General features: G+C 34.9%; 1 protein-coding gene across 1 annotated transcript in view; it reads left to right on the plus strand.

The window, feature by feature from the left end:
* The window catches only part of NCKAP1 (NCK associated protein 1), a 99,589-nt gene extending 85,435 nt beyond the window's left edge, over nucleotides 1-14,154 (plus strand). The window contains exons 26-32 of the mRNA XM_024766872.1: nucleotides 5,139-5,221; nucleotides 5,675-5,755; nucleotides 7,992-8,085; nucleotides 10,558-10,674; nucleotides 11,268-11,377; nucleotides 12,469-12,558; nucleotides 13,589-14,154. Coding sequence (XP_024622640.1) covers nucleotides 5,139-5,221; nucleotides 5,675-5,755; nucleotides 7,992-8,085; nucleotides 10,558-10,674; nucleotides 11,268-11,377; nucleotides 12,469-12,558; nucleotides 13,589-13,705 — 692 coding nt within the window. The 3' untranslated portion in view covers nucleotides 13,706-14,154. The remainder of the gene's footprint in view (nucleotides 1-5,138; nucleotides 5,222-5,674; nucleotides 5,756-7,991; nucleotides 8,086-10,557; nucleotides 10,675-11,267; nucleotides 11,378-12,468; nucleotides 12,559-13,588) is intronic.
* Nucleotides 14,155-15,203: the final 1,049 nt, after the last annotated feature.

Consider the following 15,203-nt stretch of genomic DNA (forward strand, 5'->3'; position numbering starts at 1 on the left):
AAATCTTCTTGATACTGATTCTTTGTGGGAGATATTTGAAATAGCAGTGAATCTTAAGTGTTTATTAAAGTATGTTTAGCCAAGTACCTATTTTAGATGTACTTGAATTAATTTCATTTGATTTTTGTCCTTGAACTCAAAGTTATAATTAAAAATTATTTTAAAGTCATACTTCTTACTGATTCATTCAAAAGCCTTTACAACATTAAAAATTTAGTGAAATCCTAAATAAAATATTCTCCGTATTTGAGAAAACCAGAGAGTTTATTTTCCCAAGTAAAAAATAACCCTGAAGTAAATTAAAGATGCATATATTTTATATACTTCCCCTTTGATGTTTTTCTTTTAAATGTTTTGCAGCTATATCAAATTTTATAAAACTATAAAATGATTTAGAGAATCACTTTATTAGGCTATCTTATCCTGCTTTCAAAAATAGAAACTTAGGGACTTCCCTGGTGGCACAGTGGTTAAGAATCTGCCTGCCAATGCAGAGGACACGGGTTGGAGCCCTGGTCCGGGAAGATTCCACATGACGTGGAGCAAGTCTGTGTGCCACAACTACTGAGCCTGCACTCTAGAGCCCATGAGCCACAACTACTGAGCCCTTGTGCCACAACTACTGAAGCCTGTGCGCCTAGAGCCCGTGTGCTGCGAATAGAGAAAGCCCACACGCAGCAACAATGACCCAACGCAGCCAAAAAATAAATGAATAAAAAAATACAAAATTATTTAATAAAAGTTAATATAAGACTATACTACAGGGGCTTGCCTGGTGGCGCAGTGGTTGGGAGTCCACCTGCCGATGCAGGGAACACGGGTTTGTGCCCTGGTCCAGGAGGATCCCACATGCCGTGGAGTGGCTGGGCCCATGTGCCATGGCCGCTGAGCCTGCGCATCCGCAGCCTGTGCTCCGCAACGGGAGAGGCCACAACAGTGAGGGCCCGCGTACCACAAAAAAACAAAAACAAAAACAAAACAAAAAAAAACTATACTACAGGTTGCCTTTTAGAACAGATCAGTGGTTGCCAGAACTGTAAAGGGAAGGCAGCAAAGGAGTTTTTTGGGGTGATGAAGTTGGTCACCACTGTGGTGATGGTGGTAACACAGATCTACACATGTTAAATTTTTCCTAGAGCTGTACACTGAAAGGGGAAAAAGTCAAGTTTACTGTATGGAACTTTAAAAAATGAAATGAAAAAAAGGAAAGATTGACTTGGTAGCATTATAGGGAGGAGGAGTGTGAATAAATACTTAGTAAGGGGACTTCCGTGGTGGCACTTCGGAATCCACCTGCCAATACAGGGAACCCAGGTTCGATCCCTGGTCCAGGAAGATCCCACATGCTGCGGAGCAACTAAGCCCGTGCACCACAACTACTGAGCCTGCATGCCGCAACTACTGAAGCCCATGTGCTGCAACTGCCGAGCCCGCGTGCTGCAACTACTGAAGCCTGTGTGCCTAGAGCCCATGCTCTGCAACAAGAGAAGCCACCGCAACGAGAAGCCCGTGCACCGCAACTAGAAAAAGCCCATGCACGGCAATGAAGACCCAACACAGCCAAAAATAAAAAAATTTTTAAAAAAATCTTAGTAGGATATTATTTTTTAAATCCCTATCTGATCTCTTTTGTTCATTGTTTTTTTTTAACGTCTTTATTGGAGTATAATTGCTTTACAATAGTGTGTTAGTTTCTGCTTTATAACAAAGTAAATCAGCTATACATACATACACATATATCCCCATATACCCTCCCTCTTGTGTCTCCTTCCCACCCTCCCTATCCCACCCCTCTAGGTGGTCGCAAAGCACCGAGCTGATCTCCCTGTGCTCTGTGGCTGCTTCCCACTAGCTATCTGTTTTACATTTGGTAGTGTATATATGTCCATGCCACTCTCTCACTTCTTGCTAGCTTACCCTTCCCCCTCCCCATGTCCTCGAGTCCATTCTCTACGTCTGCGTCTTTATTCCTGTCCTGCCCCTAGGTTCTTCAGAACCATTTTTTTTTCTTTTTTTTTAGATTCCATATATATGTGTTAGCTTACGGTATTTGTTTTTCTCTTTCTGACTTACTTCACTCTGTTTGACAGACTCTGGGTCCATCCACCTCACTACAAATAACGCAATTTTGTTTCTTTTTATGGCTGAGTAATATTCCATTGTGTATATGTGCCATATCTTCTTTATCCATTCTTCTGTCACTGGACTCTTAGGTTGCTTCCATGTCCTGGCTATTGTAAATAGAGCTGCAGTGAACATTGGGGTACATGACTCTTTTTAAATTATGGTTTTCTCAAGGTATGTGCCCAGTAGTGGGATCGCTGGGTGTATGGTAGTTCTATTTTTAGTTTTTTAAGGAACCTCCATACTGTTCTCCATAGTGGCTGTATCAATTTACATTCCCACCAGCAGTGCAAGAGGGTTCCCTTTTCTCCACACCCTCTCCAGCATTTATTGTTTGTAGACTTTTTGATGATGGCCATTCTGACAGGTGTGAGGTGATACCTCATTGTAGTTTTGATTTGCATTTCTCTAATGATTAGTGATTTTGAGCATCCTTTCTTGTGTTTGCTGGCAATCTTTTGTTCATTGTTATACTATATACTTATATTTACTAGTATGTTTTACTTTATTATTATTATTCACATTTCTTTAATTTTTAAATACTCATTTGATCACCCAGCTGGCCTTAACCCTACTTAATTTCATGCTAATAAACAACGTTTTGACTGTGTCATCTGGTTAGAAGCAGCTAATCCACTGCAGTGTTCAATGCATGTTTACTGTTACTTTAACTCTTCTATTCGTGGATTTGAAACAAAATCTTTTTTGTGATTTGGAAAAAGAAAAGATCTGCTTGAGAGTGACTTATTTAGGGGAATAGAGAAAGCTACGCTTTGAGTTGAACTGTTTTCCAGAATACTCTCTTTTGTCTCTGATCTCTTCTTTACCTTTGTGCTGCCTTTATCCCATATACAGAAATTGATTTACTTTTGTAGCAGTTTGATTTTCATAGTCAACAAACACATTCTTTTAAATACCCTAAAAAAGAGAAAGCAATATAATTTATTAAAAGTAGCTCTGGGGAATTCCCTGGAGGTCCAATAGTTAGGTACTTTCACTGCCATGGCCTGGATTCAATCCCTGGTTGGGGAAGTAAGATCTTGCAAGGCACGTGGTACGGCCAAAAAAAAAAATGTAGCTCTGAATTGGGAGACAACCTGAAATTAACTTTTAGTTTTTTGGAATTTCTGACTATGTGACTTGAGCACATTTATTTTATTTATTAAAACAATAAGTTAAACAAGATTTCTTAATGTGAAGTTTCTCAGAACTTTTAATGTTATTGTGCATATTCAAGAGGAGGTTATAGCTATAGTCTTTGCAAACTTCATTAAATTCTGGGTAACATCGAAGTATATGATTATATCACACTACTTATTTTCTGATTGTTCACCTTATTCTCTGCATTCTTTTTTCTGGGTTTGCTGTCTTGTTTTTTAGACTGGAATGCCCTTTTGTTCTCACTCCTTTATGCCCATAAATTGGATGACATATTCTCAGAGAAATATTTTCTTTTACCCTCATTTCTTCTCTCCTTATCTGGATAGTAACAACTTTCTAGTCTCATTTCTTGAATAACCATTTTATTGAACATCTTCTAGTCTTGTGGGTCTTAAGTACTCTGCTGAGTGCTATAAATAGATAAAAAGATTAATAAGACTTTGCTCCTGTGGAATTTATAACATATTTGTGCCTTACATGATTTTGTTAACACTTTTAATTCTCATCACATTTTGGCTTCTATTATGCCTTTCCATGTGTATTAATAAAAGATGCTTATGGTAAAGGTTTAAACAAACCACACAGGAGGTAGAAAGTCAAAACAAAATTCTCTCCAGTTCTACTTCTCAAAGGTTTAACTACAGTTAACAGTTTTCTGTACATCTGTCAAGAAATTTATTATGTATATATAAATATGTGTGTGTATATATGTATATACATATATACCTTCTCTCATATAAATAGGATCATATTTTCTTAGTTTTCTTGACAGTCCATTTAGACTGTTATTAAGGTCTAGATTATTATTTTGTTTATATTTGTTTCTTATATAGTACAATGACTTGTGTATGGGGAGTAATTCAATAAATTTTGGTTTTTTAAAATATGAAGATATTGATCCTTCTAATTCTAATATCTCCTGATTTTATTTAACCAAGTTTTGATATTGAATATAATAGCAATAAATTTCAGAATAATGTTCTCTAACCAAAATGTAAGTGATCAAATCCATTCATAGTCTTCAGAAACCTGGTCGTACTGTTTATGATCTCAATAGTCATTTTGTTTCTGGACTCTCTAGATCTCAACTGCTTAATTTAGCATCTCCAAGTTCCAGGGCCAGTTGATATTTTCTCTCTTTTTTTTTTGGCTGTGTTGGGTCTTAGTTGCGGCACACAGGATCTTCATTGAGCCATGCGGCATCTTTTGTTGCAGTGCGCTGGCTCCTCATTGTGTCACGTGGGCTTCTCTCTAGTTGTGGCATGCAGGTTTTTTTCTCTGTAGTTGTGGCACGTGGTCTGCAGAGCACGCGGGCTGTGTAGTTTGTGGCATGCGGGCTCTTTCATTGAGGTATGTGAGCTCAGTAGTTGTGGTGCATGGGCTTAGTTGCCCAGAGGCGTGTGGGATCTTAGTTCCCCGACCAAGGATTGAACCCTCATCCCCTGCATTGGAAGGTGGATTCTCTACCACTGGACCACCAAGAAAGTCCCGCCAGTTGATTTTTGAGGATCCACTCTGATCAGCTTCTTTTTCCCCTAGTCTCTCTCTCCTTCCTCCTATCACTACCATTAATGTGATAGGATTATACAGGTGGCTACTTGCATGATTGTTTCAGGATTCTGATGAACCATCTAAACCATTTTAAAGAACAGAGTGTACTCCACTGGAAGTAAACTATAATTTCCTAATTTTAACATCAGTTTTCAGTACCCTTGCCTCTTTAATCATTGGTTGTAATCAGATTGTTTTTAATTGTGCCTTTTATCATGGGGATTTTATGACTAAGAGTTTTCTCCATGGTTAAGAAAGAATCCAATTCACTCTCTTCTTTTCTCCCTTTCCTTCAAATTTAGCTGTTGACAGTGTCTTGAAGAGGATGACAATAATTGGTGTAATTTTATCCTTCCGATCATTGGCACAAGAAGCACTTAGAGATGTAAGAAACCATTACGAGTACATATCCTATAGCCAAATAATCCTTTTTAATTTCCCAGAAATTTAAAAGTAACTTTAAAAATTTATAGTTGGCAGTAATATAATTAAAATTCCAGTTTTCATAGTTTATGTGAAATAAAGCATATAAAAATTATAGTTACTTAAACTCATTTTTTGTTTTGGTATTTAAATTTAGGGGATATAACTTGCCTGAATATTGTGCTACTTTTTCAACTTTTTTCTTCATTAGAGCATTTTCCATTTTGACTATACTTGGTTTGGCATCAAATACATTCCGTTTATGTGTATTGTAGTACTTTAGAAAATCACTTGAAAATAGACAAAGTAAAATAATTTTTATGCAAACTAGAAGTAATTGAATGGTAATATCTCATAAGTTTAGAGGTTGCTTTTTAAAAATAATTCTACATTCTTAATTTGTTTTCCTGCCTAGGTCTTGTCCTACCACATTCCTTTTCTTGTCAGTTCAATTGAAGATTTCAAGGATCACATTCCAAGGGAAACTGATATGAAGGTAATAAAACTTCTATTTGGATTTTACAGTTTCTAAAATGACATATTTAACTTACATACGAAGTAAAATTTAGTAAATCCTAAGCTACTATAAAGTTTATATTTTAGAGTGATGGGTTAGCATGCTTGCCTTTGAAAATGCATCTTAGAGAGCTCAGCACCAAAATACTATATAGGCATTTTGAAAGTCAATCTTCCTTGATCACCTATAGCAATGTAAAATGGGTTAAGATCAATCACCTTTTCCTTAAACTGATAGCTGTTTATACATGGTCATAAGCAGAATGAAAAAGATAAGCCAGAGCTTCCCTGGTGGCACAGTGGTTGAGAGTCCACCTGCTGATGCAGGGGACACAGGTTCGTGCCCTGGTCCGGGAAGATCCCATGTGCCGCAGAGCGGCTGGGCCAGTGAGCCATGGCCACTGAACCTGCGTGTCCGGAGCCTGTGCTCCGCAACGGGAGAGGCCACAACAGTGAAAGGCCCGCGTACTGCAAAAAAAAAAAAGATAAGCCAGTGAAATGAGAGTTGTTTTGTTTTAAATAAAGCTAATTTCAGTTTTTAAAAATTGATGTTAAAAAAATCTTATAAAAGGATGTTAATTATAGGCTATAATTTTTTAAATTAGTATCCTGTTTTAAATAAATATAAGAAGGTTGGTAGCCTTACCAGAATCCACAGGTTTTGTTTGTTTTGTAAATTTATTGATCATTTATTTATTAAATCAGCCACTGATTTAATCCCAGCAGATTTACCAGTGGTTACACATCTAGTAAGTAACCTATCATATCTATATTTTCTAAACTTTAATGTTTCTTGGAAAGATTATTTTCTGTTTTGCATATTTTGAAAAGTTCTGACTTGAAAAAGTTATTTCTAAACTTTTTGTATGGCGTTCAAGTCTCAAATTTATTTTTGAGGCTTAGCTTCCATTACTTGTTCCATCCTTCTCTCTCTCTCTTTACTTCCTTACTTTATCCCTCTCTTCCACTGGGTCCTGTAAGATGACCGAATCTTGTTGTGTGCATTCTCACATTTTCTACTTTGTTCTCTAACTTATTCTTCCTGAAAATCCTGGCTGCTTCTATTTTTGCCTTTTGAAATCCTGCCATCTTTTAATGCCTGATTCAATTGCCATCTTCTAAGAAATATTGCTGGATCCCCAAGTGATCATTTCATCTCTTCTTTCTTTTTTTTTTTAGTATTATCAGAGAACTTTATGTTTGTTCATTGTAGAATTAAATATATTCTGCCCTGTATTATAGTTGTGTTTTAACACTTAAATTTATACTAGATTGTAAACATTTGTTGTTGTAATATCAGGGCTAACCAATTATGTAGGTAGTTTTGTTTTGTTTTTAAGTTTTGGCTGCATTGGGTCTTCGTTGCTGTGTGCGGGCTTTCTCTGATTGTGGTGAGCAGGGGCTACTCTTCGTTGCGTTGCGCGAGCTTCTCATTGCAGTGGCTTCTCTTATTGCGGAGCACGGGCTCTAGGCGCACGGGCTTCAGTAGTTGTGGCACACCGGCTTAGTTGCTCTGCGGCATGTGGGATCTTCCCAGACCAGGGATTGAACCTGTATCCCCTGCATTGGCAGGTGAATTCTTAACCACTGTGGCACCAGGGAAGTCCCATGTAGGTAGTTTTTAACTGAGTTATTGAGCGGAGTATCCTTGAAATCCTTATGTGATACCAAAAGAAATTAGTCATTTGAAATTGCTTTATCAGGTTTTAAATTAGTACTCCTTTAAAAATCTATTATAATAAGTAATTTACTGTATGATTAGGCATTGAGCCACTATAATTTTAAATTAGACAAGTATGGACATAAAACGTAAGGCCGGTAATTTTGATTCACTTTTGTTCTTTTTTTCATATCTGTTGGTTTGATCTTGATCTTACACTTATGCTTCCAAGAAAAATAATAGCTTTAGAATGATTCTGTTGGAATTGCCACAGAAAGCATACAAGTTTTGTTTGGCTTAGTAGTGTCAAGTTATAATCAGCAGTGCACACACACAAAATACTAAATCAGCTTGTTCAGTGTAGTTAGTTGTGCTGTAGTTCCTTCTATAGCCAAGTTTCTGTAGTTCCTTCTATAGCCAAGTTTCTGAAATTCTCTAGTGTTCTTGTAGGCAGACTCTAATTTAAACACTATACCTTTTCTTACTAAAGTGAGATTTCTCAGAAATTTATAATCTATATCTATATCAAGAAATCTATAATTCTTGTATTTTTTAGGTTGCAATGAATGTATATGAATTGTCATCAGCTGCTGGATTACCGTGTGAGATTGATCCTGCCTTGGTGGTAGCTCTTTCCTCACAAAAATCAGGTAAAATGCATTAGTAATTATGTAGTAGTCTTAGTAAATAACCAGGACAACACAGATATAGCTGTGATACTTATCTGTTTGTTCAACTGCCTGCTTTATATCAAGGGTTTTTTTTGTTTGTTGTACATACAGATTAGATATTTAAGTCATAAGACTGTCTGAGGTTATTAAGCCCATTTAGTGTGCAGAAATAAAGAGGATCAGAGTCTGAGTCCTGGTACACTCTCAAGTTTAAGAGTTCAGGGAGAAGAAGAAGAACTACTAAAAGATAAATTTGAGAAGGAAGGATCTGTGAAGGAGAAGAAAAACCAGGAAAGAATCGCTTCGAGGAGAGTGGAAAGGGAATGATCAGCTATGTAGAATTAATACGTGTGACAAGAGCAATGTCAGTGAAGTCTTAGAGGCAAAAGGCTCATTAAAGAGGGCTTAGGAGAAAACAATTAGAGATAATGAGTATAAAACAACTCTCTCACAGAGTTTTACTGTAAAAAGGGGAGCAAAGAAGTAAAATTATAGTAGCAGGAGGCAAGAGTAAAATCAAGAGAAGGATATTTTTCACATGGGGAAATAATAGCATTTGTGTGCTGATGGAGATGGTCTAATAGATAGAAGCATTGTTATCTAGAAAAGGGTGTCTTGGGAATTCCCTGGCAGTCTAGTGGTTAGGACTCAGCTGTTTCACTGCCAGGGCCAGGGTTCAATCCCTGCTTGGGAAACTAAGATCCCGCAAGCTGCTGTGCAGCCAAACAAACAAATAGATAAAATGTATAGAAAAATAGAAAAGGGTGTCTTATATTAATTGGACTAGAGCTACTTACCATAAAGAGTCTGTGCATTATTATGTAATATTAAACGTTCAGAATATTTTAGAATCAGCCCTTTGAAATGTGGTACACAGAATTCTCTAGATATTTCTAGATTTTTCTACAAAGTAAAAACATTTCATCTGCTTCTGGCACTGAAATACCTTCCCCTACTTCCTTGGATGTAACATGGTGTTTGACTGAGTTCATCAGTTCTTTTTTGATTTGACATTACTTTTGTTTCATCATTCTTACAGTATGTTAATTATAGTTACATGGATAATTACTATAATTACTTGATTTGCCACAGCTATATTTTTCATAATCAGCCAGATTTTTTTCCCCTGAAATATAGTTGATTTAGTGTTGTGCCAATCTCTGCTGTACAGCAAAATGACTCAGTTATACACATACAGACATTCTTTTTTTTATATTCTTTTCCATATGGTTTATCACAGGACATTGAATATAGTTCCCTGTGTTATACAGTAGGACCTTGTTGTTCATCCATCCTGTATATAATAGTTCACATCTGCTAATCCCACACTCCCAGTCCTTCCCTCCTCCACCCACCTCCCCCTTGGCAACCAGAAGTCTGTTTTCTATGTCTGTGAGTCTATTTCTGTTTTGTGGATAGGTTGATTTGTGCCATATTTTAGATTCCACATATAAGTGATATCATAAGGTATTTATCTTTCTCTTCCTGACTGACTTCACTTAGTTTAATAATCTCTAGTTACATCCGTGTTGCTGCAAGTGGCATTATTTCATTCTTTTTTATGGCTGAGTAGTATTCCATTGTATATATGTACCACATCTTCTTTATCTATTATCTGTCGATGGACATTTAGGTTATTTCCATGTTTTAGCTATTGTGAATAGTCATGACCAGCCAGATTTTTAAAATATATTCTGGCTCTTTTCGTATGTTCAATTCTTAGTTATATGTGTTGATAAATAATAAGGTGACTAGAAGTTCCCAGGTACCCGATAAGTGAAGTACCTAGATAACCCACAGTTTTAGTATATGGATACAATAAATATTTTAGATAAATTATTTTACAATAAATATTTAAAACCTTAGGACAATACTAGTTGTATTCATTTATGACTGGTTTCTCCTGTCTTCTAAAATGGAGAAGTTAGAAATCCAGTCTACTTTCCACATTTATCTCTTTTTAATAGTACATTTCACTTATATCTATTTTAGAAAAAAAACTTAAGAGTTTTCTGGATGATTTTGCAGAGTAAGTTATGACATAATTTTCTATACTGAAACATAGAATTTTCCTATAAAGTAATTTATTATTAGTTTTCAATTAGGAAATTTTAAGATTCCAGTAATTCTAAACATATTTTTAGTCCTGTAACTAAAACTGTATTTAGTTACAGGACTAATATTTTTAAATCTTACAGTTTAAAAAAATTTTTTTCGCTTTATTGTTTTATTAGAAGTCCTTGAAATATGCCTAAGGACTTGATAATAGCCAATAGTAATGTGTTTTATTTCTATTCATTCTGTATGTCTTGTAACAAAATTGTAATCAGTTCTATAGAGACTCAGTAAAATACACAAGAATTAAAATATGCTTTTTCTGGTTTAGATGATCAACTCTTAACTAATCTTGACAGAAATGCCTTGACTTTATTTTTAATTTTTATCCCTTAGAAAACATAAGTCCAGAAGAAGAATATAAAATTGCCTGCCTCCTCATGGTCTTTGTGGCAGTTTCTTTGCCAACACTGGCCAGTAATGTGATGTCTCAGTATAGCCCTGCTATAGAAGGTAATAGTGGTTTAAAATTGTTTTGGCACTGGAAAAGTTATGAGTTTTGACATAGTAGGTACTTTTCAAGTAATTGATTTTTTTTAATAATAAAAAGTGGGTTAAGTTCTGCCGCTTACTAGTTGTATAACCTTGGATAGTCAGTTTTTCTTTTTCTAAGCCCCAGTTTCGTATACACATATGAAATGTGTATATGTGAGCCTGTGGGTGCCTGAATGTGTGTGTGGCAGGGGATGGTGAAGGGAGTATCCAACTCTTAGGATTATTTTAAGGATTGAATGAGGAAATATTTGTAAAGCAGCTAAGCACTTATTTTTTAAGTTTCCAAGACAATATAAAACTGATATATGGTTTCTTTTAGGGGGTTTTGAAAATATGCCTGTTTAATATAGATATAATTATTTGTTGTTCTCTTCTACACTGTTCTTAAAAGCACTAGTTCTCATGAAAGTGAAGGGAGAGCAAGCAAGGCAGGTTATGATGCTTCAGCTCTGTTTTTAATCATGCCACTATTTATGTAGATTATGAAGTCATTAAAGATTTGATATTTTGGGGTCACACAGAAACCACAAACCCTATTTGCGCTTTCTCAGGGCACTGCAACAACATACACTGCTTGGCCAAAGCCATCAACCAGATCGCTGCAGCTTTGTTTACAATTCACAAGGGAAGCATTGAAGATCGGCTTAAAGAATTTCTGGCGGTGTGTATAATCAAACAAAACTCATGACAATTTTTAGAGAAAATTAAAAATCGTAACTATGAAGTGTAACAAAGTAAATTCTCTTAATTAATTAATTAATTTTTGGAATAAGGAATAAGTAAAGACAGGGCATTGAAGTCAAGGAGCAGTTAGTTTAGCATTTTTTCCTTTGACTTAGAAGTCTCTCATTTCTAGAGCTCTGCAATGTGACTTTTTTTTCTAAGCTGATGTTTGGACTGCCCTAGAATTTTGCCTAGAGTTTGAAAGAGGAAAAAACAAAACAAAGGAAAATTGAGGCAAAAGATGAATGTATCCCTCTAAAAGGATGTATTTTACTTATTTCTATTTATTTGGAGAAAGACAGTTAATGGAATCAAACTCAAAAGTAAGAATACTATTCACTGCCAAAAGAGGGTAGTAGTGCTAACTCTAGCCTCATGAAGTATAGCTTTTAGTTTCTGTGGTAGTGTAGCTCTTCCTTCCCTTTATCAACTTAACCTTTTTCATATTTTAATTAAAAGAAAGATGCAGTGTGGTATAAAGAACACTAGAATATTTGCTTCTTTTTAAGTTATAAATCCTGTTAGCTTTAAAAAATTTTTTTTTTAATTTTTAAAGTAAACGTAGTAGCAAACTAACTTGAGGACAAAATAACATCTATTTCAAAGAAAACGGTATTAAGAGTTAAAATTTTTCTTTTCATTTTCTTTATTTCCTTTATTTAAGACTTAATGTTTTAATCTCATTGTGGTCCTATTAACTCAAACTCAATGTGAAATTTTCTTCTTATTTGGGAATTAAGAAATATAGTTAATACAGTTACTGGGAAGAGAAAAAGCAATTTAAATCATTTTTTTAAAAAAGACTTGTTCTGAAAAAAATCAGTTTTAAAAACCAATAAGAATATTTGATTACATTTATTACCTTTGTATCTGTTTATACCTTAATAGCTCTTAAATTGTTGCTTGAATGTAAAGAGCCTAAGCTCACCTTATGATTGAAATGTGTTGCAAGTTGAAGCATACTGAAAATAAGTGGTGAACATTTATTTTAAAAAACTTATTTATTTAAAATGTATGTACACTTTTAAGCTTGCATCCTCCAGTCTACTGAAAATTGGCCAGGAGACAGATAAAACAACAACAAGAAATAGAGAATCTGTTTATTTACTGCTAGATATGGTAAGTCTTATTTTAATTTTTGCTAACAACAAAAAAGTTCCAGTCATTCCTGATAGTCTTTTCTTGATACTTCAGTCATTAAATTATAATAAGAGCTGATGTATTTTTTTTTAAACATCTTTATTGGAGTATAATTGCTTTACAATGGTGTGTTAGTTTCTGCTTTATAACAGTGATGTATTTTTTTGACCATTTATATTCACTCCACCCAAGCCACACACTTTCTAATAATTGCTAAATAGACTGATATCGCTTGTACTTTACCATATGGTAATTGCATCAGAAAACAACAGAATAAAAGATCACCATTACCTGTAGAGTATTCTTTTATGAATAGTTTTTCAACCTATTGGGAAACACTCAGGCTTTATATTTTCCTAGTGTATCAGTTTGAACTCTTTTCCGAATTTTCTGTTTTTTGACTTCATCCCACCCATCTAATAACATTTCCTGTAATTTTCTGTGCCTCGTCAGTTCCTTCTCTTTACTGCCGTGAAACCACCTGTGCTTGTTTCTACCATGTGATTCTTTCCTCACAATAATTTCCTTTATCTGCAGAGGTCTGTGTCTATCCTAATAATGATTCGGCATACCTCGTAGCTCGAATCTTTTTTCAGATAGACTTTCTTGATTACTTTGACTTATGTTAACTTTTCTACTCTTTTGAACTCTCTGGAACTTAACAGCTTTCCACTTAATCATAGATGGTCTCATGTTTGATTTGGCTTTTTAGCTTAATGTTGGGTTCCAGTTAGACTTGATGATATGGACCATATTTTAAATGTGATATATTGTTGAGGGCAATGCAAGTGCTCAGTATTTCCTGTTGATTAATTGATTTAATTGAAAAGTAGTGATTTAAAATGTTTTGATAGCATACACTGTGGCACATTCGCATTTCAGATTTTAAAGTGAAAGGAAAACTTATGTGTGTTCCCAATAACGGCAATATAAAATTGTGCTTTACTAGTTGTCAGTAAATGTTCCCATTATAAATAAGTTGAATTGATGCATTTTTGGGATTTTTCAGATTGTGCAGGAATCCCCATTCCTGACAATGGATCTTTTGGAATCTTGTTTTCCTTATGTCTTGCTGAGAAATGCATACCATGCTGTCTACAAGCAAAGTGTTACATCTTCTGCATAAAATACCTACTTATTGAAGACAAGCACGCATTTTTGTTGCCTCGGTTTTACCTGTAAACTGTGGAACTATTTTACCTTAAGGCCTGAGAAACAGTTTCGTGGATTATAAATTTCTTTCATACAGTTGTGTTTTCTGATCATTGGTTTCTTAATATCGTTGTACTTCAGTATACTTGGTTGATTTAGGTTGCACATTCACTGAATTCACTGAAATTATTTCAATAATTTTAGAGTATCATTTGTTTGAAAAACATGCATTCTCTATGTTTTTGATATTTGATATGAAAAACCTTTGCTTGTTTATTTCTGAAAAAGAATTGTATTTAGTGATTATTTTAGATAGTGATATTATAGCATTCATCTGTGTGTAAATTATTTCATATAGGGAAGAGTTCTAACCTGTACCTATTATGGTTCTTATTGAAAACAAAACTGGATGTGCATTTCTGTGATGTTATGAATACATTTCTACTTTATTTTGAAACATTTGCCAAACTAATTACTATAACACTGTATAACATTAAAAATGTTAAAGGACTGCTTAGCATTAGAAGCAGGCTGTGTCCCAAAATTCTAAAACAGCAGCAAATGTTGTTGCTTGTATAAAGCCTAATGATAATTTTTAGACTAATTTCCATGGTGCCCTGTTGGCATTAGCACTACCATTGAACCCTGCTGTATAATAAACAATCTTAGACATTTATCAACTGTTGATACAAATGTTAGTCCCTAACCACTTTTTATATGTTTTAAATTTTTGAAATTCAAGTGTACCTGCCATAACATAAAATAAACACTAGACTGTATCACATTTTGAATGATTTCTTTAATTTGGGATCCTCAGAAATTTACTCAGTAATATGAAAGTTTTCATTTAAACTTAGTTTAAAGTAAACTTTAATTTATTCTAGGAATGTCTAAGTAGCATGTTGATACCAGGTCACCTATTATAAGATTTGTTTAAATGTTTTGAAAAACATTCCACTAGAAAAAATATTAAAATTAGAAAATAAAATTCCGTAGCTTTTTTGTGGGGGGGGGGGCGGGTGCGCTCCCCAGATCTTAGTTCTCTGACCAGGGATCAAACCCGCGCCCCCTGCAGTGGAAGTGTGGAGTCCCAACCACTGGACCGCCAGGGAAGTCCCTCCATAACATTTTTTTTAAAATTAAGAGCTAAAAATGAATCTTGTGTGCCATCAACTTGCTAATTTTTTTTTTTTTTTAACTTGCTAATTTTATCTGTGAGCAAGTGGACAGATACATTTGAAAGATTGGGGGGAAAAATGGAATGATCATAGAATTAGTGAAAATGTTGAGAACTACTGCATCAGTCAGTAATGAATGGGAAAGACATAAAGGGCCTATTGCTTGGCAGTTGTCACGGAGGGCAGAGCAGCTCATTTAGTTTGAAAACTAACCAGATGTTTTGCTCTTTGATTGGCATTGTAAAGACTGTTTCTCAACAGCTGTGTATCTGGATATCTTATAGAGCTTCTGTT

Source organism: Neophocaena asiaeorientalis, unplaced genomic scaffold, assembly GCF_003031525.2.
Source record: "Neophocaena asiaeorientalis asiaeorientalis breed wild unplaced genomic scaffold, Neophocaena_asiaeorientalis_V1.1 scaffold113, whole genome shotgun sequence".
NCBI lineage: Eukaryota > Metazoa > Chordata > Mammalia > Artiodactyla > Phocoenidae > Neophocaena > Neophocaena asiaeorientalis.